Source organism: Arvicanthis niloticus, chromosome 6 (genome assembly GCF_011762505.2).
Source record: "Arvicanthis niloticus isolate mArvNil1 chromosome 6, mArvNil1.pat.X, whole genome shotgun sequence".
In the NCBI taxonomy this organism is placed as follows: Eukaryota; Metazoa; Chordata; class Mammalia; order Rodentia; family Muridae; genus Arvicanthis; species Arvicanthis niloticus.
The window spans coordinates 32,660,224-32,684,959 of NC_047663.1; the positions used below are offsets into that span (position 1 = coordinate 32,660,224).

The window sequence follows — 24,736 nt, forward strand, 5'->3', positions numbered from 1 at the left end:
AGTCTCTGCTTGTGTGCCCAGATACTTCAGAGTCATGAATCTTGACTCCACTTTCTATCACATCAAAGACTTCGTGTGACAGGCTCAGGCTGTCGGGAGTTCTTTATCTTCCTAAACTTCTGAACTGCATTTTCTATAACTGCCATCAAGTCACTGTGGGGTGAAGTTAGAACTTCCAGGCCCCATCTTAGTTCTTTTTCTGGTACTAGAACAAAATATCCGAGGCTGGGTAATTTATCACAGAAAAAGGCTTTTATTGTGGGTCAGGGTTCTGAAAGCCTGGAAGCCCAGATGCATGAGACCAACAAAGACATCATGCTTCTTCAGCTCATAGCTGAAAGCAAAAATATACAGAGAAAAAAAAACAGGAGGGACCCCCTTGCACTTAGACCACCTACTCTGATGGTAACTAATCAGGTCCCATAAGAACTGAGCACGCCTTCCAGAGTGGTACTGTTTCCTCCTAACAACCAAAGCATCTCTCAAGGGTACTCCTTCCCCTCTAGCATCAGTACACAGGAGATCAAGTTCATCATGGCCGGGACAAATCATCCACAAACCATAGCACTGCCCCCAAACAATGCAGTGCTCTTGAATCCTAGGTCAAAATTAAATATTTGTTAAAATCACAAAGCTTGCCATTTGAACAGCCATAGTTATCTGGTGTAAAGACAGTGAATCACTGAGCCACAAGTCTTTAAGGAGCTCTGACACTTTTTTATTTTTCTCATTTTCAGTTATTATGAACCACTGCATGGCGTGTTTGCCAAACTACATTGAGGCAGTCCCTATGATCTTTATCTTCAACTTATGTATCTTATCTGGTTTTAAAGTTTGTCTATGTAGCTCTAGTTCTCCAGGGATTTAGAGACTGCTTATACAGTCTTCCAGGGATTTAGAGAATGCTTATATGTGGTTTTCTCAGGGCTATTCTATGAAGTCTTAAACTACCTACAGAGAACTTTCCAGAGGGAGCATGCTCAGTTGTCTTCCTGAATCCCCTCTTGCTCTCAAGGAACTCCTGCTCACTCCTCTATCCTTCTTTAGCTGGTCAGAAGCAGCTTCCGTTTTCATGAAGCTTCCGGCCAGAAGAGTTCTCCTACCTGCCCCCCACTACCATGACCACACCAGCCCCCAGACATGTACATGGAGGGAAAACACTGCTGACAACCCAGACCACACTGGCTATCCTGACCAGGAAAAAAAATATTCCCTCTGATATGAATTCTTTTTCTCAAACTCCTTCACCTTTGAAACTCAGATGAGTCACGGGATCTAACCAGACTACTGTGTGAGGCCGGGTGGTAATCCCCAGAGCAGAATCTACCTCCTCACAAACCTACTCTTGGTCTTGTTTTGTTTGTCAAGAAGCCAGGTCCTCATGTTCTACTAAGACATGGTTTTTGTAAAGCACATTTTCAATAGAGTATAAATATTTTTTATTCAGACAAAAATAATGGTTCCTTCAGGAATATTGGGCATTGTATCTTTGAGCAAAGTCTTAGTGATGGCTGGCCAAACACTGTTGGAATTCCTACTATCCCTTCCACTGATTTGAGGCTGTCATCTGAATTGTTAGACCAGAGTCCCAGCCCTTCCCTGGAAAACATCAACATGGGGGGCTCTGAGCTGGGGTCCTCTTCCTGTGGATTTCGATAAGAGTAATCTCCTATTACGTGGAATCTTGGGTGACAAGGGTCGATCCAGAAGTTTCTATACACTACTGATGCTGTTGACTGAGTAGATGAGTCTCTAGATGACTATGCCTGCCGTTGGCACAGGTCTGTCCCAGTGTGTGTCCCTTTGAGAGGTTCCCATTTTGCAATCAGATTCAGGAGGCCCTTGTCCAACCATCGCATAACATACGTCAGTATGATCCGGGTCCTCGGATTGTTGTTTCTCGTGTGTTATACTAGTGAATAGAAAGGAGCCTGAGAAATGGAGAAAGCCTGTCCTGGAAATTGGCTGTTCTGGCCAGTGATTCATACAAGTCAGAGGGTCATCACGGCTCCATCTTCTCTGAACAGTTTCTGTGGGCTGTGTGATTGTGGTGCTTGGTACTTGGCTCCCAGAGACTCTGAAGAAATCCCAAGGAACAAAGAACAAAGAGAAGAGACAGGATGGGTGGAGATCTCTCATCACTGAAGCAGACGCTGGAATGGTGGTTCTCAACCTGTGGGTCACGACCCCTCGGGGGATCGAACACTCTTTTCACAGGGGTCAGCCAAGACCATCAGAACATGCAGATGTTTACGTGATGGTTCATATCAGTAGCAAAGTTACAGCTATGAAGTAGTAATGGACACAATGTTATGGTTGCGGATCCCCACAACATGGGGAGCTGTATTAAAGGGCCACAGCATTAGGAAGCTTGAGTCAGAGCCCCTGGATTAGAAAAAGGAACTGAGTGGGGAGGTAGATGGGCTGACTTGCTGCTGCCGAGCAGGCGAGCGTGATCTGCCATCTCTCCTGCGGAGGATGTAGAGATCTTTGTTTCTCAGACCTGTTTGAATTCTTGGTTCCTAGATGTTATTTTCTTAGCCAGCTCTCTTCTGAGAGCAAGATCCAGGAATCCTCTCTCAGAGGCTTTCCTGGGAAGACTGATTCGAGTCTTGAAAGGAACACCTGGTGCAGGGCAGTCAGGGAGATTTGTTTCTAGAGTGTTCCCCAATGTGTTGTTCTGTTCAGGTGTATTTGTGTATTTGCTGCCTTTTAAAGGTTTTTGTTTTTTTTTTAAACTTTTCTTTCATGTATATGTGTCAGTGCCTGTATGTATGTATGTATGTATGTATGTATGTATGTATGTATGAATTATGTATTATGTATATACACATGTACGTAGGCATCAGATGTCCTGGAACTAGAGTTGCAGGCAGTTATTAGCTGCCATGTAGGTGGTGGGAACCAAATTCTGTAAATGCAGCTGGTGCTCTGAATGGCTGAGCTGTCTCTCCAGCCTTTGCTACTTGGATCTCTGTGAGTTAGAGGCCAGCCTGGACTACATAATAAGTTCCAGGCCAGCCATCAAGATATAGTGAGACTTTCTCTTTGAATGATAACTGTCATTAGTTTGCTGTTCCTGCTAGTCTTTATTTTCAGTTCAGTGTGACAGTCAACTCTGATTACAGAGTTCTTTCAATTTCTCTTTAAGAAACTCTGTAAGATTCTATAAGAATAAAAACACATTTTGGAAAATTTATATAAAATTTAATATTATATATATATATTTTATATATAAAGAAGATACTTCTTTAAAAGTTTCTTTCTATATTATATAACCATATATATTATATGACTTTAATCTGCAATTCAAGCTATTGTATGAGGGTCATCTGTAAGGATGAAAAGCCAAGCAGAAAACCCAATAATGAAGCTCCTGGATTTTGATGCTTGTAGCTATTAAGGTCTGTTCTGGGATTACTATAATGGAAGGGGGAATGGGGAGCTGACAGGAGACATTACGGAAGCGGAAATTGTGTTCAGTTATCAACTGGTTGTAAGGAAGTAGGGAGAAGATAAGAGAAGGATGCTCTGAAACTTTGGTTTGGAGCTTGGGTAGATGGAAATTCAATTCTGTAGCACTGAGTAAACACTCCTGGCAAAGAGACCTGCTTAGAGAAAACTCCGACTAACTAGAGGCATTCATGCAGAGTGTTACAGGAGGAAGCTTAAGCACAAAGGAGGGGCCATAACTAGAGTCACACTTTTAAGACCCATGGAGACATGAAAGATAAGACCAGCATCAAGAACGAGCAGACAGAGTAAAAGAAAAGGCAACATCCCCCTACCTGCCCTCCCCTTCCATCATCAACTGGAAAGAGGAAACCAAGAAGATCCTAGAAACAGTCAAAGAGGTGGGATAAACCTAGGAAAGGTATAACCCAGAAAAAGAAGGCTGCAAAAAACTGGGGTGTTGGGGGGGAGACAAGAGGGGGGAGTATGCTCCTCGTTGGGACTGCTCCAGTTATGGGAGCCCTGAGAAATTCAAGGAGTGTGATGTCTAGAGAGTGAGGGAAGCAAGCTGGGCTTTAAGGGGACAAAGAGGTGGGACAGGGAATAGAGACCGCAGCTCCAAAAATGAGAGATGGGTGACCCACAGGCAGTAAACTGAGAGCCTAGATGTTAAGGTGCCATAGAGACTATATCATTAGTCTTCATGGCTCTTGATTGTCTTCAAGAGGTTTTTCCATGTGGCTTCGGCTCCTAAGGCTCCTGCTTTGTTGCTGCATGCAAAGTTATGTAAGACTCTAGCTAGCCCCTGTGATGTTCGGTTCATCTTCCTGGCTGTGGCCCAGTGAACAAGCAGAAGATGCTATGAAAGGATCCAGTCATATAGTGGGATGTTGGAATTTGGTTGATTTGAGTATGAATGAATACTTTCTTTGGGAATGTCAGAGAAGAGGAGCACTGGGCAGGTCAGCCGCAAACCCAAGCTCCAGGAGAAGCTCCTGAGAAAGGCTGAGAGGAGGCTGAGGGAAGGAAAAGCAGAAGAGGTTAGTGTCCGAGACGCTGGAGGAAGAGGGTGTTATCAAGAGAAGGCATTGGATGAAGAAATGAGTGTCTTCATCTGAGATGAGAATTGTAAGTCCAAGAAAAGAATTTTCAGTAAAAAAAAAAAAAAAAAAAAAAGACAAAAATCAGACAAAGGAAGTAATAAGTATCCCAATGGTCTGTTCACCTCTCAAATTCAGCAACTCACATGTTGAACTGCTATCTTATCTATAATGTGCCTGAGTGTGTCTGTGTACACAGATATACAGTGTCTTTATGTTGCAATGATCTCATGGACAAAAATTAGCACCATTCACCCTGTAGGCATGTCAATAAAAGATGAGCTAAATTCGTATGGCCTAGTGTATCATGCTGACATAGATTTGTGTAAGTACAGTCTACCATATTCTTACAAGGAAATTACCTAATAACAAGTTCTCAGAACACATCCCTGTCCTTAACAAATGCATATTTAATATGCATTACAGCTCATATTACAAACATCACAAAAGGCACACATAATATCATGTAAGTTGTGTCTATCAAGACTTAAAAGCTTATAAGGCATTGATAAAGCTTTATATTATAAAGCTTATGAGGATTGATTTATTTTTCTCTGGAGGGGGGATGCTCATCTTTTTTTTTTTTTTTTTTTAAGGTGATCTTGGAAAGTGACAACATCCAAGAAGTACTATGAGCTATGTGAGGATGGAGGCAGGTTGTTAGAGGCATTTCCTGCAGCACTTATGCAACTGAATCTTGTCTTATTCTTCCTCCTCTCCCCTCCCCCTGTCCCCTCAGTGGAATGGAGCCTGGCTAAAGACTTTTCCCCTTTGGCTGGAGAGATCATCATGGATAACCTGCAGGCCCTGAGGTGTACAATCACAGGACTCACCACGGTAAGTGTCTCCCTGGTGGAGTGGACATCCTCTGCCTTTTTTTCGCATGGATGTTGGTAGCAGACGCCTCCTCTCTAAGCAACAGCCAACACCCAGGCCTCTGGCAACAACTGCCATTCGTTAAGCATCATATGTCTGGTATCCATAATCTGAGTCTGACAAAGGGGTGAGCAGACAGCATGAACCACTTTGTAAGCTGCCATGTTCTGAGGAGATCAGAAAGAGGCTGGCCTCATGCGAGCCTGGAAAGCTGCTGCTTTCTGGATCACAGTCTAATCTGCAGGGGGATCAAAGGCTCTGGGAGATCCAATTTTGACTCCCTGTCTGATGGTAAAAATAACAGCCTCATCTGGCCCTCATCCCACCGCCCCATTGAGATCAGTCATCAATTGGAGTCACACAATTTCCTGAGAGAAATCCTTTCCCCCTGATTAAAAGGGAGGAAAAAAAAACTAAATCTGCTACGTCTGAAAAGAAACTTATACATGCAAAGGTACAATCTCTACATGACATAAACTAACTGTGAATGAAAAGGTAGAACTAGCCATGTTTATTTGTTTAACCAATCTAAACTTAAACATTATTTATGAAACACAAATGAACATCCAAAATGCAAAAAAAAAAAAAACACCCAATAAATCTGCTCAGATTGAGAAAACTCTGAATTTGTTCAAACAATTACAGTTCAGAAGATATTACATGTGTATATTATATTATATATATGTATGTGTGTAATATAAATATGTATATACATTATGTATGTTTATATAATTTTAATCAAGATCTTTTCAATGTAACATTAAGCTTTTAAAATCCAATTCAAATAATTAATATCTTAAGACTTTCACATGGGAGGAGCAGAGAGATACTTCTGTTGTTTTCTTAGAGGTTAGCCAATTAAAATAGTTATCTGTACTATATAATCCTGAAACCCAGCATTAAAAAGCTGCCGTCCAGCTTATTCTAAGAGAATTCTTGGTGGTTTGGTCACCACCAAGAATCCTGATTTTTAGTCCTAATCGCATGTCTACACTAGAGAGCAGAACTGTGGATTACCAGAGCAAACAAAGCCCCCCCAAGTGGGTGGTCCCAGAGATGCTATCAACTGAAGACTGGCTCCAACACTGCCTTGCAAGGAACCCCAGGGAATTTCCATTGCTTAAAAGAAAAAGTGATACCATGATAAAAATGGAAAACTCTCCACAGAGAGGTTCTCTGACATCTAAACTAGCTTCTTTGGGGATGAGGTTTTTCTACTTCACAATCCAATGAGAGCAACGCAGATATTATCCTGAGCATATAAATGCCTGAAAGTGAATTTATACTTTTAGGTCATCCCTATAACCCCGATTCACATAAAATCCAATTTTCAGTGTTAGAGAAAAAGGTGTTAACTTCATCATATGGTAAGGCAATATCATTGAAATCCTAGCAAACTCTCCACGAAGATTTTTTTTTTTAATGCAAACAACATTTTACGTTTACAGCAAGCAATCATTCACCCAACACTGGCTTCTCTCGTGCCCCTTTGGTGTCAAAGAAAAAAAGAAAAAAAAAAGAAAAAAAGGCAGGTGAAAAGAAACCTCAAAGCAAACATTAAAGCCATACAAAACATTTTAAAAGAATTATCAGCAAGCAAAGATCTACTTCTTATTATGCCATAAAAAGATACTAAAGAAAATAGGCTATTCTTTTAATAGTGGCTTTAAAATTGAAGTCACATTAGAAAGTTGATTTTTTTTCATGCCTGAACAGATGAATAAAAAAAAAAAAAAAAAAAAAAAAAAAAAGATGTCCCTTGAAGCACTATTTATTGTGGCACAAAATAGAAAAAATTCCAGAATCCACCAGTGAAGGACCAGCTGGACAGAGGAAGGCCCTGGCTCATAGTAAAGCACTGTTTAGCCACTAAAAGGATGAATCCTGCCTTCGAGAGCTAGTCTCCAACGATATTTATTGCAGCTTGCTAATTTTCTAAAGTAATTTGACCAGCTACAGGAGCTTGGTGGTGGTTGTCTCTGGGGAGGGGAAAATACATAGAAAAAGGTGAGGGTGGGAGGTCGGTGTTGTTATTAAATTATGCAGGTTGTAAGAATTTGTGGTTTTATGGGTGTGTGTGTGTGTGTGTTTTATTTTATTTTTATTTTGGTTGGATTTTTGCTTTTTTTTAAGAGAGATAGAAAGGTTGAGTTTGGTGTAGCAAGGTAGAGAGGACCTAAGAAGAGCTGGGGGAGAGGAAACTGTGATTAGAATACATTATATGAAAAAATATTTTATACATACAAATGAATATATACATGTATATATGAGTATATATATGAAGATAGATAGATAGATAGATAGATAGATAGATAGATAGATAGATAGAAAGGAAGAGGAGGCAGAGAGGGAGAAAGAGAGAGGAGAATTGGCATATAATTTAGGAGCACTGGGAGTCAGGAAAAATAAGTATGATATTCCAATTACGAGTTCTAGGAAGTACACAGACACTAAGCGAATCCTTCAGATGTGGTGAATCGTAACGCCTGATACAGTATCCCATTTCGATTCTTTGCAGGGCCAACAGTATTTTGTTCAAGTCTCAGCTTACAACATGAAAGGATGGGGACCAGCTCAGACCACGACGCCAGCGTGTGCCTCCCCCTCCAGTAGGTGGTAGCTACTTCCAGGATGACAGCACATTCGCTCCAGCTACTCCATCCCTTAGGTGTCCCTGCCAGCTCCCCTCCCCCACAGCTTCTCAGAGCAGCAGCTGAGCCATAGAATAATCCCTCTGCAGCAATGCTCACAGGAAGGCGGCTCAGAGGAGAGAAGGGGACATTTGAAATCACAGCGGTTTGCTAACAACAGTGTCTTTCATTAGTTGTACCCTTCAGAGGTTACAACTCACTATCTGTAGAATGGGTTTAAATCATATCCTTTCAAAGGGCTCTGTGGGGATGGAGAAGACACCATGAGAGAGGCCAGCCCAGAGTATACAGCCCATTTTAGTGCTTGTATTCCTTCCCTTGCCAGCAGTGGACAAATCACATTGATATTCTAGGGAATGAAATCAAACCTCTCCTACTTAATGACATTTACCCAAAAGAAAAGTTGTTGCTGCTGTTGTTGTTTTTTAATCAAGTTACCCTGCCACAAATATAATGTCTAACATTTTTAGTGGTGGCTGAGAAACTCGGCAAAGACCTCTTCCAGTCATTTGAAGACTAATAATTTGTGCCTGGTATGTTTATTCTAACTCCCTGTTTGGCATAAGCAGAAAACTTAATTAACAAGAACAAACATCTTCAGAGAGACAAACGAGCAGACTCTTCTTTACAAGGAGCTCTGGATTGTATTTTCATCTTTTCAAAAAGTTACTAATGCCATAGTCAAGAGTCCAGTCGTGCGTTTCCTGTAAGAGTGAGACCTGCTTAGTCATTTAGGGAAAGCAGCTTGCTCCGTATGCAAATGCCTACGAATGCCCATGCCCCTTTGCCGCACTTGGGAGCTACTTTAAGGAAACAAAGATGAAGATAAACAATTCTGCACAGAGCATGCTCTGCAGCAGTTTATTCATAATAGCTAAATATCATGTGTAGCAAAGAAAACAAATACCCATTACTTGTGTTAATAGTGAAGTGTAGAATATTCACATCCATATTAAAGATGCAAACATGATCAGTCACTAAAAATATGTTAAACCCATTGTGTAGGGATGCACAAAAATCCCACAGTACAGCTTTAATAATAATGATGATGATGGTGATGATGATGGTGATGTAGGAACTCGGTTCTTTTTTGTTTGTTTGTTTGTTTTGTTTTGTTTTTCAAGACAGGGTTTCTCTGTGTAGCCCTGGCTGTCCTGGAACTGGAACTCACTCTGTAGATCAAGCTGGCCTCGAACTCAGAAATCCATCTGCCTCTGCCTCCCAAGTGCTGGGATTAAAGGCATGTGCCACCACTGCCCGGTGGAACTAGATTTGTTTAACCATTAGTTTACCTATAATTAGCTAGAGTGCATCTAGATCACTATCAAAATTTATCCCCCAGAGGGCTAAGGAAATGGTTGACTTGGTAAAGTGCTTGCCACACAAGCAAGAAGACCTGAGTTGGATCCCAAAACCCACACAAGAAAGCCAAGTGTGGTTTTATAATCCCAGTGCTGGTGTGGAGACAGAAACAGAAGGAGCCTTGGCAGTCTAGCAAAGTCCAGATTCAGTGAGAGACCCTGCCTCTTAAACCAAGATAGATGGCAACTAAGGAAGATACCCAACTTTCATCTCTGGCCTCCACATGCACACATACATGTGCACACATATACATGTGCACATACATACATACATATACACACACACATACATACACATACATACACACACATACACACAAACACACACATACACACATATACAAACACACACATACACACACATACAAACACACACATACAAACACACACATACACACACACACATACACACACACACACATACACTTTTACAGTAGATGCCTAAGCTATGAGTTTATGTGTTTTCTTGGTTTTGTTCAACTATTATAACAACTTTTTACCCAAGACAAAGTATGAATCAGGTGAGAAATTGTGGCCTCTATGTGCAGTGTCTCTCCTTACCCTCACAGAAGTCCCACGTCTTCCCTACCGCCTTGTGGATAAACACCACTGTCATTATTGTCTGTAGCATCATCACCTTTTAAAGACTCATTAGTTTGGGGCACTAACCTAAGAACTTTATACAGGAGCCTTGATCTCTTTGATGATGAGGGAGCTATTAACATAGAGGCTTATTTACAGACTCCAACTTTTTGAACTGTAATTCAGATGGACATTTTCTCAGAGGCCACATCACTGGCACACAGCTGAATCTCGAGCCAAACCTGAATTTTGTCAAGAGCCTTCCATGTCTCCTACAGAAACTAGAGCCCTATTATCAAGCAGAGGAGTGGGCTGAAGGCCAGTCAACCATGCCTGCCTCCTCCAGTAGAAGTCCTGCAGGGTACACACGGCCTTGGACTCCCAATGCCAGTGCTCTCCAAGGCCCCCGACTCCCTCTTCATTCGATGATTTCATCATTAGTCCTCTTTGGACATTTCCATTGCTGAAGATTTATCAGAAACACACACTGGGAATAGCAAGACTAAGACACTAAGGAAATGCCAGGCAGTGGTGGTGCACGCCTTTAATCTCAGCACTTGGGAGGCAGAGGCAGGCGGATTTCAGAGTTCAAGGCCAGCCTGGTCTACAGAGTGAGTTCCAGGACAGCCAGGACTACACAGAAAAACCCTGTCTTGAAGCCCACCCTGCCCCCCCCCAAAGACACTAAGGAACCAATCCTATCAGAAAGGGTAGGGGTGTATGTATTATTAGAGATGGAGCAATAGAACACACGCACACACACACACACACACACAGAGAGATAGAGAGAGAGAGAGAGAGCGAGAGAGAGAGAGAGAGAGAGAGAGAGAGAGAGGTCTTGGTTACCATGGACACACAGGAGGGAAACTGATTCCAAAGGCACACCCCACACAAATTCCAATCTGCATATAAGGCATTAACTTGTAAAGCTCAGATGTTGGGGTTCTATAAGCGACACACTCAGTTTGGACCTCTCTCTGAAAAGTTCATGTGTAGACCTCTCTCTGGAATGCCGAGAATGGTTGTTCAGGGCTTAGAGGCGTCATTTATGTATCGGTAATTAACACAGTGAACAGCAATGCTTTCTAAAACAGTATGTTTGATTACCAAGGGGAGCTGGCAAAGAACTGAAAGCTTAACATATGGTTAGAGTCGCTGCAGACATGCCATATCACTTGGAAAGAACAATATAAAAACACTCTCATTCTATTTATAAACAGAGTATGACATTGTGATGTAACACGTATCAGCGTTCAGATATTTACTAGAGGACAGTGTACTCTAACATGACAGAGTAATTGGAAATTTGGTAATATGTTCCAGTAAGCTATAAAACCTTTTTTTTTTATATTTTTACAAAAGGCCTTAATGTGTTTTTATAGACTTATGTTATATGGTACTGTACATAATAAGAGCAAGGCACCCAGACAGGCTTGTCTGAGTTACGATCAGGAAAACCCTGATATGGCCAGTGAGTGTAAGCTCTGCATTGTGTTGTGACTGAAGTGTCTCATTACCAGAACAGTGAGCTGTATTATGTGGAACAATCTGCTCTTTTCCTACCATGCAAACTTTATTCCTGTCAGGTTCCTGATTTCTTAATATATTTTCAATTTTCTCCCTCATCCCTGAAGTCTCCTATTTTTGTGTAGCCATCAGAACTTTCCAAACATCTATGAGGAAAAAGAAAGAAAGAAAAAAAAAAAAAACTCATTCTTTCCAAAATGTTGGTATTGTTCAGCGCACGCCTTGGGCTGCAACTTAGCGTTAGCAAGTTCTCTATGTATCATAAAGTCGTCAGGGCCAGCTCACCTCTCATGTAATGGGGCTAAGCTGAAAAGCCAAGGCCTACTTTAACCAATCCCCACCCTGCCCCCTGTACTGATGACAACATTAAGACTCATTAGAACAACATAGTAGCATGTTCAGATGCATGTTCTAACTCAGCCACCCAGGAGTATTACATGAACACAGGCTTCTGTTCATCCTTATTGTGCCACGAGCACGTGAGAGGTAGGCCTCCAACTACAGCAACAGTGACCCGTGCAAGTCCTTGAGGGTGATGTTTACTCTATGTCCAGATGCAAGTTATGCCATAAACAGTCTAAAGGCCTTGGCCACTAAACTCCACATGGGCCAGCCTTCCTCAACACCATTGTGCTTGCATTCCCAATGCCTCGCCGATGGGATAACACGCATTTTCGGTGTGCTGGGGATACTACTTGTCTCATATTCTTTCTTTTCAATCTTATGCTCCAAAAGAGTTTAAAACCCAACTTTGCAGAGGAGAATCATGAGGCGAACAAAAGCCCAGTTGTGGCTCCTGCCCACAAGGAACAGACTCTACAAAAGGCACCTGTGCCAATCTTCCGTCTCCAGAGTTGACCACAGCTAAGCCCCAACAGACAAACTCCAACTAAGACCTAACTCTCTTGCCCAAAAGAAATATAAATGTGCAGTACAATGAAATGAATGTGAACACCACAGACAAGGTCGTTAGATCACACCACAGTGCTGGCGGGGCCACCAAGCTGACAGACAGGGTTGCAGTGGGGAAGGGATGTTTCAGCTTCATCAACCTCAAGGTAAAATGAAGACCTATCTGTAGGAGAGAAGGAGAAGGCAAAAGGACTTGAAGATCTATGAGGCCCCCTTTTCCCTAGATAATCATCAGCTGGGATAAAAACTGGTGTCTCCCTACTGAATGGCCTTCAAGCCTTATTTACAGAATGTCTGTCCTGGGACAGGCATTGTGCCAGATCTCTAATGCAGTTCTCGTTTCGTCCTCATAAACCTTTCATAAGACAGACACCATCCTCATTTTTCAAATTAGGAATGGAGGGCCCTGTCGATAGAACGGACTTGCCTTCAGTGAGCTGGGAACAGAAAGAGCCAATCCTCACACTGGAGTTTAGTGGACTCCATGTCCTAACTTTACCTTATGCTGCCTGGTCTAATTTGAACCCCGTCTGGCCACCAATGATGTCCCTCCTAAATGTATATGCTTCCTGGGGCCTTGCATGGACCTCTGTAAGATGCTTGGACCTAACTTCCATGAAGTACTTGAGTGTCTGAATGTAGAAGGCTCTGGTACTTTCAAACAGTTCTGTCAGAGAGGGGCTTAGAGGCGGACTGGCTTCTCTGAGGCAGAGCGACTAGCCTTCACAGGGATGTACTTGAAGCTGTTGCTTTTGAAATGTTCAGAAAGGAAAAACCAGAGGAGGTAGAGTAGGTAAAACAGGATGGACAGTGAAGTGACTGACCGAGGCTGGAGAAAACCAGAGGGCTGGAGACAGCAGAATTGCAATCTTGACATTAGTCCCATATGAGTTATTACTCTTGATATCATTATAGCCAAATGGAATGAAAATAGGAGGAGAAAAATCTCAGTGGGGACTGCAATTTAAATTTGCCATGTAAGCTAATACTGTATATTTAGAGCCTGAGCAGACAGGGTGGTGGTGGCTCGGAGTATGTGCAGGGGCTCCTGTGCCAGCTAACCAAAGCAGACATTCATTAGAGCAAAATGTAGATTTCCATTTCTTGGCGTCTGACATGGGTTCTTTCCTTGGAAAGAAATGTCAATTTGGCCAAAAGTGTGAAACCTACAATAAAAGCATTGGAACTGTGGATTTCATCTAGTCTGCACATCCCCCCCCCACAACCCCATCTTCCCTACTGTGAAAATCCAGTTGAAACTTGGGGTGCTGAATGAAGAGGTGATAGGTACTGATTAGGATAGGGGGTGCTAAGAAGGGGAGGGAGGGCTAGGAGAGGAGATATTGGACTTCCAAATCCCCTATTTCTTTTGGCTCTCAAGTACCATTTTCTCCTGCCCCCAAACTGCCCAATACAAGAAGCCAACCACAATTACTGTTTTGCACAGGGCTCTGAACAATGGCAGCTCCCAAACCGGCGGCATTGCCTGCCAGTTCTGTGTGTGCCGGGTGCTCATCCACGGAGCCTGTGGGCAGTGAACACAAAACCCCAGTACCCCCAGGCAAGGCAGGGCAGGGGCTGCCTCGGCTTTCAAATGTCCCTCTGTTTGTTTCTTTTGTTCAACAGACTGGAAAGACTATGACGACAGAGAGCCCAGGCACAAGGGACAGAGCGAGGTTCTGGAGAGCCTACTGCAGCAGGTCCGAGCCCTTCATCAGCAATACAGCTGCCGGGGTAAGGATAAAATCTGTGCTGGGCCATCGGCTGAGGTCTCGGTGGCGCCGGTAATTTTAGCAGTTTCCTAGCTGGGTCATACCTTCTCATTCATCAGGGAAAAGGAGATATTAATATTTGTACATCTGGAATCACTTTACAGCACTATCTTGCTTTAACTGTTCCACGGAGCCTCCCCTCTCCTTTCCTCCCCTTCCTCTCTCCTCCTCTCCACACAAAAACATTTGAAAATAAGCACAAGAAAAAAAAAAAAGGCTTCTGCTACTGGTCTCTTCCCTCTGAACTGGCCCTTCACAAGACTCGTCCATGGACCCTATGGGACAAACTCCCTCAACATTTCACCCCCGAGCATCATAGAGGGAGCTCCAACGATGACAACCAAAACAAGGTTTCACATCAAATTGCTAAAATTGCTTCACGTCCACCATGCCAAAATTTCATCCTCACTTTGGCCATTCCAAGGGAGGCTAAGTTGATCTGCCCAATGTCATAATGCCAAGCTGTGGCCTGGGACTTGTGGTGCCACGTCCAGCCGTCCTGCAGTGCCTCAGTTGTGTCCCCCCTGAACTTTCATCCCACCTTGAACTTTAGTCTTCCTCCATTCCAGTGTTTGGGACGGGGAGTAGAGCTCACCTCCTAGCCATTTAAGCCCCGCTTCACCCAGAGACGCGGTGAGATGCTTTTAAAAGCTTCTCTGTTGCTTGGGCCGCTCAGATGGGACTGGGTCAGGTTTCTGATCTGTGTAATGATTCGTGGAAGAGGCACTTAGTTTTATTTGGAGAATTAAAGCCTCCATAAAGTTTTCATTTTCCATGTTCCCATCAGATCTCCAACTACCCAGTGCTCTCTGGATTCAGGGCACTGCTGAGCCAGCTGGGTAAAACACCCATGGCTCAAGCTAAGATGCTGTGTTTGCTGTTTAGACGAGGCATAAATCATATTTCACATTAGCAGAAAGTTCCCCAATTACTGTATAGCTCTGACAACAGGGCCCTTCAGAAACACTGGCTCTAGCTGGAGAGGAGGACAAGTGTTGCAAGAAAAGGCTGGTTTTCTAACGAGTGGCTCATTGGGAGATGTAAGTATGTCCGAGAGCAGCTGGAGAAGAAACCCCAGATGGAGTTTGCATTCCTGGGTCTCTGGGAAGATTTGACATCTCCCCCTACCCCACCCTCCACAAAGGAGACCTGCAACATTCTACGCTGACCGGAGTCCACTCAGTTCTGGGTTCCTGGGCTCATTTAATCAAGTTGGGTGTCACCTGGGTTCCTCTCTTTTTCTGCCTCTCTCATGTTCCCCTGCCTAGTGACTCCTGGAAGAAAGCCTGGTCATTCTAACAGTGGGACAGATGTTCTTTACAATCTATAGCCGCTTTGTGTTTGGTATTCTTAGGAAGGGAGTTGAGACTGCCCATGTCCAGGAGGGCTGGGTTTTGATTTGCATGTTACTGAGGCTTCGGAAGGTCTGCCTAGTACTACTATACCGTTTCTATCCAGTAACCAGGAAATGTTTCCTGGATATCCCAATTATTTCTGTAGTTTCTATTCAACTCTTATCATGAATGCACACATTCCTTCCATGACCATATCTGTACACATAATATTAGGAATGACGTAGCTAAGGAATAAAGTAGACCTTCCTCAGAACGGACAGTTTTGAATTTGTTGAAGTGTATCCTGGGCACTGAAATAATACAGACAACCTGAGAGGCTCAGCTCAGGAGCTCAGTTCAGGTAAGATTGGGAGACACCAAATTCCTCATGCTTTGTGTGGAAATGTAAACTAGACATCAGAATATCAAAGACTGCCATAGAGAACCTGGCAAAATTTGATTAAACAGACATTTTCCAGATTCTTCAGCCATAATAAACCTTTGCCATAGAATTAGTATTCTGTGGTACAAACTTTGGGAAAGGTTGACCTATGACCCATCAGGATAAAATAAACTACCTCAAAGACAAAAAACAATGCTTCTAAGATGTTTCAACATAACTCAGAGCTTCAAAGGACAAGCGGAGACTGAGTAAAGGCTGCTCACGAGGAGGAGCTACAAAACCGTTGTTTTGAATATTCAATTACATCGAGATGGTGTCGTTTATTGAGGACATAAACCTTTATAAACTCGCCAAAAAGAAAAGGAAAAAAAAAGGTTCTACCATTTAGAGTTTGGGGAAGAGCATTTAACTTAGCTCTGATCACAGCTTCTTCATCAGAGAGTCAGGCTGTCTGACCTGCACCATTGCCGAGAGGCGATGGATTCTATACACCCAGCACAACGGAAGCCCCTTGCAAACTCTAGCTCCCTTTCCATTACTGTTCTTGGAAGGGGAAAATGGCACCACTCTCCATCCACAGTGATTGACTGGCACATCCTAGCATTAAAGCATGAGGGGTGACTCCACTGTACCGAGCTGGGGTACTCACCAATACCCATCTGCCTCCAGTGAGGAAGCAATAGAAAAGCATCTGTCCTTCTCCCTGAGCCCTGTCCAGTCATTACCAAGGCCTTTCAAGTCCTTACTATATGAAGTCTATGCCTCCTGTCAGTAATTTATTTTCTTGTTTCTTTCACCACGGCCCATCTTCTTTCCTACTAGAACTCTAGTTAGTTAGAGGTTGAAATCTTTAAACCTGGTACCCTTGTTTTCATTTACCACCCTCCATCTTTGTTCTTAAGGTAGGATCTCAGTATGTATCCCTGGTTGACTTGGAAACTCAATGTGCATTCCAGGCTGGCCTTAATCTCACAGTGATCCTCCTGCCTCTACCTCATCAGTGCTGGGATTTCAGCTTGTGCATCCCCTTAATGGTCCCCCGACTCTCTGTTCTGGTACCCTTCTGCTCCACTTTACCAAGAAATTTATCACTCGCATTTTCTAAACCTACTAGATTTTTAAGTTGCCGATAACATTTTTCTTTCTGATAACCCTTTAAATAGTCAAGGCATTTTTGTTCTACTATTAAAAAATTAATAATCCCTGCTGTTATCCGAGTTCGGCATCTCGTCTCTCAGAATGTCACTGGCAAGTTCAACTTTGTTCCATGTTGTATTTTTCTCCACACAGTGTCCTGTAGGCATAATTTTTTTTTGCAACATACTTTTGTCTCCTCTAGTCCAGCAGAGGTAGTGGAAGAGAAAAGTTATTAGGATATGGGAGAAGTGGACTTGTTCAGCAATAGTTATTTGGGGGCAAACTTTATCTTCCTCAGCAGTTCAGTCCCATAGCAAACACCAAATATGATTTAGCATCTGTAGACCAGTCCTCTAGGCAGGCAGGCACCACACACAAACTGGCAGCTACAGTCAGTCCAGTCCTTTGGGCAAGCAGACACCAGGCATGAACCAGCAGCTATAGTTCCAATCCTGAAGAAATTACGAAGCTTGCCAACCAGCCTGAGGCAAGGCTGCAGAAGCAGCAAACTGCCACAGGAAACTCACAAGCCGTTTTTGGTGAGTTTCTCTCAATGGTGGTGTTACCACAAGTTGAGTTCAACAATGCTATGTAAAGTGAACCAATACATTTGTGTCTTTAGCAAAGAATAGCAAAGCAGAGCAAACCAAGGCTCAGTGCTCATCTCCCACTGTCTGTGGGGTCATATTTATATTCCTTCATCCTGGGTCCTTTCACATGTTTGCTATATCAAAACATTCTTTCACCTATATCTGCTTCAGGAAAACATTCTCTCCTATGCCTGCACCAGCAAAACATCCTCTCACCTGTGTCTCCCTCCAGAAAACAATCTTTCACAGTTTGCTTTAGCAAGACATCCTTGCACCTGTGTGCCCCAGCAAACCATCATTTGACATAACTGTCTTTCCAAAGAAACTAGAAGTTTCCTCTTCAGTCTCCCTTCAGACTTGTTCTTTTCCCCTGTTTGGGGCTTTGTGTTTTCTGGTGGCTCTATTTCTGAACTGCCTAATGAGCCTTCAGTGTTTGCTCACATTTAAAAGATGAGAGATCAATAACCACTGGGGATGTGGACAAGAAACTTTATTCACAGGCTTCACTGCCAGGTGAACAGATGTCACGCTTTCGTTGAGAAATCACTAGTGGCATAATCTGTGGGTGTAATCCCTGCAAAATTCTCCTGAGATGTTTCTTCCAGGGTCCTGCCTAGAGAGCATGACTTTCAGTCTGTGTGTTCTGAGAACAGAATGGGTAAATGTTATACATGAAAACTCTCGTTCAATCTACATTTTCATATCTAGTGACATCACCGCCATCATCCCGTTTCCCATTGTCCCTGAGGTCTCCCCGTCTCCTGCTTCAGAGGCTTTGCTTTTGTGGCTCGTTGATCTTTGTTTTCCTTCCCAGAGAATAAGCCACTAACTTTCGCCTAGAGTAGGGAAGCGGCTTTTGTCTATGCAGTAGAGGAGATGTGGAAGTCTGATTTTTAAGCAGATTTCACAAACTCCTGGTTTTACCTGCATCTGTGCCCCTCTCCCTACCGGCAGCCATGGAGCATGTGGGGTGAACCACGTTACTTCTCAGTGGTCCACTGGGGGTTTCAGCGTTTCCTGTGGATCTTTCTCTAGGGGTGGGACCTCGAGAAATTTCCCCCTTTCCATGTTAACATGTTCACTGATGTTGTCATAGTTCCTGTTTTATCTATGCAGTCATTTCTAAGACAAACTGTTCCAGAGTCCACTTCCTCCTCTTCTGGACTTTCTGATCTTTCTGCCCTATCTTCTGTAGTGTTCCCTGAGCGAGAGCTGTTATGTTGATATATCAGTTGAGGCTGGACTCTCCAGGACCTTCAGATATTCTCATAAGTAACCGTACATGCTAGAAATGACTACCCCAGAATACTCACTGTGGTCATATGAAGTGATGGAATGAGTCAAGTAAATTTGCTTCTCTTCTTTCTTTTTTCTTCTCTCCAGATCTTCTGTAATGTGCTCATATTAATCCTATAAGGAAAAGATCTAATTGGATATATAAACTAACAAGGCAAACTTTGGAAGGGCTGAGAAGTGGCGAATGTTAGAGAGCCAGCTGGTGGAGGATGGGGAGGAAAAGGAATTGATTCCCCCTCTTTTCATCTTACTTGATAATAAGGCACTTACCCTGAGAGTATAAACAAAGACCTTAAGTGGTTTCCCTTGGTTGTAAATATTGCTCACCTCCAACATTTGTGAAGAGCTGCTCATTGAGTCAACTACTCAGGTATTAGTGATTTTTACACAGCTTTGACAAAAGACCAGGCAGAAAATGCTCAAAGGAAAAAGGGGTTGTTTTATCTTATGGTTTCACGCCACTGGTGGGGAGGGCATGGTGAAGTTCATATCATGAAGGAAGGGGTACAGAGCAGCTATTGCGTTTAGTCTTTGGGGAATGGAAAACTAAGAGAGCAAAATGTACAATACCCCCCACCCAAAGACCTGGCCCCATAACCTACCTCCACTGGCCAGGCCTCCTTCCCCTCCCAAAGCCTGCAAACTACCAACACCCCCAAACAACTCCACTAGCTAGAGAACAAAATTCAAAACATGAGTCTATTAAGGCCATTTCTAACTCAGGCCATAACAACTGGTATCTCAGGAAGCTGGACCCCTGTATGACATTGGTAAGTGAGACTACAGTGACCAGGGACAGCCAGGAGGAGATAGAAAGACAAAGCAGATGGAATTTGCACTGCATCTTCTTTCTACATTCCAGAAAGCTCAAAACTGCAAACCACAGGCCGCAAGCAGTCGGTGTCAAGGAGCCTGAAGCACCTATTCCATTCCTCAAACAAGTTTGTCAAGACCTTGAAACGGTGGGTCCTAACACTTTGTCTAGGAAGTCTTAACATCTTGGGAATGGACTAGCTGGAGATCTAAAAGGAAGCCAAGTGGAAATTTTGTATTTTTATTGAAGGAATGAATTCTCCTGAGAATTTGGGCAAGATACCCTGTCTCTAAGCTCTAACCGATAAATTTGTGATACATCACAAAAATATGTTTCTGGGTTTATTTTCAATTCAGCTTGCAACATGTCTAAAACTAACTAATTACATGAATATATATATGTATATATGTATATATATGTATATATAATAATAGAATTAATTATATATACATATATGTAAATGTAGATATATAGATACAGATAACTTCCTAAGACTCAAGTTTGGTAAAAGCAAACAGTTGAAGACTTTTTTCTTTCTCTTTTTCTTTGCAGAGGACTTTACATAGCTGCTATATTTTATTATAAAGACAATATGTTAGTCACCAATGAAGACCAAATACCAATCGTTGAAATAGATGACTCTCACACCAGTTCTATTACACAAGATTTTCTCTGGTTCATGAAGGTACACTAAGTTCTCATTTAATTTTTCTTTCTCTATTTTTCACCAGGGTTAATGCACATAAATCTCCAAAACTTTAGTTGAGGGGTTTCTCACGATCAAAGTTTTGGGATGGAAGTAAATTATCTCAGCGATCCCTTACAGCCTCCCTATGCCCCATGCCATTTTCTTTTAAAGGCCAAAGCAGTGTCTCCACTACATTTTCAAAGCAAAGGAGCGTGCATCCTGTCAGATTGTGTCTCCACTGTTCAGAGTTATGGGATCATTTGGCAAAGACTAAAATGTAGATCTGACTGTTTCATTAGCATTCAGATCTTTTTCCAATTGGACAGAGATCAAAAAGTTGTTTCGTGTGTATCTGAAAATGGAGAGGAGAACAAATATCGGGGGGGGGGTCAGGTTTCCTCCCCCCCTCCCGCTTTGCTTTGATGCCACAACCTAAATCATTTGCTGGCTGGGACGATGATCTGACCTCGTGACTTCTTTTGCAGCTGTCTTGTATGTGGGAAGACATCAGGTGGCTGAGGCAAAGTGTGCCCATCTCCATGTCCTCGTCCACTGTGCTGCAAACAAGGCAGAAGATGCTTGCTGCCACAGCCCAGCTACAGGTGAGGGGTCAGGCTTGAGCTCTGGAAAGTGTCTTCAGACTGGAAGCACTCAGTCACCAATCCTGAAAAGGAGAAGGGGGTGGAGATCTCTCCTTTTTCAGATCCCTGGCCACAGAAAGGCCTCTTGGACAGGTTGAGCTATGCACCTGCTCATGGTGGGCTTTGGTATGGAATCCTAAACAAAGAATCACAAGATCAGAGTTCTCCATTTGATATTTATTTGCCAACTCATTTCTTCTTCAAGGGTGCATTTTCATTGTCTGTAGAACAAGGGGGATTTGACCAGCTCACTGAAGGGCCAGTGCTGTTTTGTAGGAGCATTTGGAAGGGATCCGAGAGCAGCAGGGGCTTAGGGTAGCTTCCTGATGTGCCGTTACTGTTCATGTATATGAAGCTGAGGGACTTAAGAGAACCTTGAGCCTCTGTCAGGGATGTGACTTTATGCACAAAGTTGTCTCTTACCATCTCTAGAAATTGGCATAATGGGAGAGTAAGCTGTATTTGACTTAGCAGGGCCACACCAACCATGGTATGGAAAAGAGTTCCTAAAAACTCCTCGGGCTCCACTCTCACTCTCAATTGCAAGAATTTCTCCTTTCGGATGCCTGCAATAATAACAATTCATCCTGTGACCTCATAACAATGACCACGTTGCTAGGAGAGGTTGCATCTGCCCCCCTTGGTACACTCCGTTGCACAGACCTTAACTGTCTCGTGTCCTCAATGGCTTTACAGATTTCAGTGGAATTCTTCACTACAACTCACTCTTGATTGAGAAACGCCTCCTACAGTTTAAAGGGAAGCTCTTGGACCTGGGCCAGGGTGTCGGGACTAAATTCAGAGCCCTTCCTTTCATCAGTTACCCACCCCGCCCACTTGGCTGGACTATGACACCATCTTCCAAATGCTTTTTTCTTTAAGATAAAGAACATTTCCACGAGGCTCAGCCCTTTCACTAGCCCTCTATGCAGCCGGCATAGATCCTGGGCAGACTGATCCAGCTTAGAATTTCAAGCAAAGTTCTTTGTGGTGTGTTTCTTGGAGTCTTCCTTGAAGACTTCCGTGTGCTATCAGCAACCTGAGAAGAACAGGCTGTTTCAAGCTACTATAGTCAGTTGCTGACAGACACCATGATAGGCTGTGTGATCCTGCCCAACCCTCACCATAACTCTCTTGGGCCTCCTCACTCCCCACTCCAAACTTCTGATCGCACCATCTTTTGAGACTAATTTCCCTCTTTACCAAGCTGAGAGTCCTTGGAACATCACAATCACTCCTTGAAAATATTCTAGATTATTCTCTTGAAAAATATATATGTAAACCTAGATCTATCCAACATGTCTACACTAAAGTAGTTTCGCATGGATTTCTGAAAAGAAATAGATCATAGGCATGAAAATGACTGACTGGCTTTCTGCTGTGCACACGGCCACCATTTTCACCTGGGATGCTGTCTCATGACTCCACTGCATTTCTTTAGTAACTCTCCTTCTTATGCTATAAACAACTATTCAAAATATCTTCATTCCTCCACCTTCCTTCCCATCCCCCACACCCTCCATCCTGCCAACAGGTGACCATCTCACTAATTCTCCAAGTGATGGGAAGGCTTTTCCACCCCAAACCTTCAGAAGCTTTCCAGACGCTCGCTTTCTCTTTCTTCTTGCCTGTTCCCATCCGGCCTCATCCTCCCAACTAAAAGCTCACTCCTCGGCGCATGCTCTGAATCTCATCTCTTCTCTCTGCATTTTAAAATGTTCCACTCAGACTGGAGAGGTGGCTCACTGATGAAGAGCACTTACTGCTCTTGCCGAAGACCTTGTTCCCTGAACCCACATCAGGTGGCCCATAACCACCTGCAACTCCAGGTGCAGATGGACCCATTGCCTCTGCCTTTCATGGGCACTGCATTCATGAGTATAGACCCTCATACAGACACATATATGTAATTAAAAATAATAAAGATTAAATCTTTAAAAAAAAAACCCTCAGCTTCAAGTTAACTCCATGCCTAAAGTACCCCCAGATACCCTTTCAGCTACCAACCATTTTTCATTCCTCACACTAACTTTCATGAAGGAATTACTTAGCTCCTCCTTCTCCTCCAACCTCCTCTTTCCCCATCAGCTCTCCTGCGATGCCTATAAAACTGCACTGGCGGGACAACAGTTATCGAAGCAGACACTGCTGCAAAGCTGGGGCTCCTCACCTGCATCATGGGGCTGCACATGTGGGAGTTCCCGGGTGTTTAGGGTAGGAGGGAAAGTGGGGCTACAATCTGGCATTTCTGAGAAACAGCCTAAAGAAATTCCCAGCACTTGGAAGGCAGAGGAAGGCAGATCTCTGAGTTTCCTGGTCTACAGATAAAGTTGCAGGACAGTCAGGGCTACACAGAGAAACCTTGCCAAAAAAAAAAAAAAAAAAAAAAAAAAAAAAAGGAAAAAGAAGACATAGTTCTATATTTTATTTGAAAAGAAAGTAAAATGTGCAAAAAGTTTAATTAGTTGATTAACTAAAATTACCTAAGCAAAAAGTTTCAGCATTTGGATGACGAGTCAGAAAGAGAATGACTAAAGAGAGAGCAAGCCCTGTCCACACTCCTCATTTTGCCAGAGAATGGTGAGGCCTGTCCTCTCCTCTCTGGAAGATTTCTTCCTAGGAAGCTTCCTCCTCCACACGGAGAGAAATCTAAAATACTTATCCTGGAAAGACTGTGCAGATTGTTTTACATTAAACATTCCTTTTCCACAGTTCGTAGAAATGAGCAGGAAGTGGAGAGCAATGGGTGATGCTATTCATTCTTACTTTTTCAAGTAGAAAAAAAAAACCCAAATTTTACTTTTTCTAGTCCACCCTGGGCTTCCTTAACTTTTCGTGCCATCTCAAACCGAAGGTCTTTAACAGTGGTGCCTCCTGGCCTCAGCTAATTGCTAGTCACAAAGGTCTTCTAACTAGATGTCTTCTTGCTAACCATCACACAGGTCTCCTTCCACTTCTCCAGGTAGGAGCAGCAAGAGCCTGGTTTGCCTAGCAAAGCATGACAGGTATTGTCAGGATCTATTTCTCCTTTAGGCACAAGGGAATAAATGTTATCCAAAGCATTTTTATATAAGGAAGAAGACCAGGGCAATATTGCTTTCTTATTCAACATATTAGAAACCTATTCAGCTGGGTATGGTGGCATACACATTTAATCACAGCACTCAAGAGGCAGTCGTAGGCCTGTGAGTTCAAGGACGACCTGGTTTACATAGCAAGTTCTAAGCCAGCAAGGGCTACACAGTGAGACTTCTCTTTCAAAATGGTGGGAGAAGGAAGGAAGGAGAAGGGAAGGGAAGGGAAGGGAAGGGAAGGGAAGGGAAGGGAAGGGAAGGGAAGGGAAGGGAAGGGAAGGGAAGGAGGGAAAGAGGTAAGGTGGAAGGAAGGAAGGGAGGGAGTCAGGAAGACTTTTCCGAACATGACAGTTAGCAATTATAAGTTGACTGTATTCATAAACTTATTCAAATGATCACATCATTGTTAGTCCATCGTGAATTATGTGCTATGTGTCAAGGAAAATGAATAAGTCAACTATTACTGAGTTTTTCCTGTGTACTGTGCAAAGGACCCAGAGACACAGAAGAGAAAAAGCTAGGACT

General features: G+C 43.1%; 1 protein-coding gene across 3 annotated transcripts in view; it reads left to right on the plus strand.

The window, feature by feature from the left end:
• Ankfn1 (ankyrin repeat and fibronectin type III domain containing 1) overlaps positions 1–24,736 on the plus strand; it is a 384,869-nt gene that overhangs the window by 309,688 nt on the left and 50,445 nt on the right. For all 3 annotated transcript variants that reach the window (XM_076936037.1, XM_034506546.2, XM_076936038.1), the window contains exons 8-13: positions 5,293–5,390; positions 7,948–8,038; positions 14,089–14,196; positions 19,857–19,956; positions 20,361–20,493; positions 20,982–21,098. In XM_076936037.1, the coding sequence (XP_076792152.1) occupies positions 5,293–5,390; positions 7,948–8,038; positions 14,089–14,196; positions 19,857–19,956; positions 20,361–20,493; positions 20,982–21,098 (647 nt within the window). The remainder of the gene's footprint in view (positions 1–5,292; positions 5,391–7,947; positions 8,039–14,088; positions 14,197–19,856; positions 19,957–20,360; positions 20,494–20,981; positions 21,099–24,736) is intronic.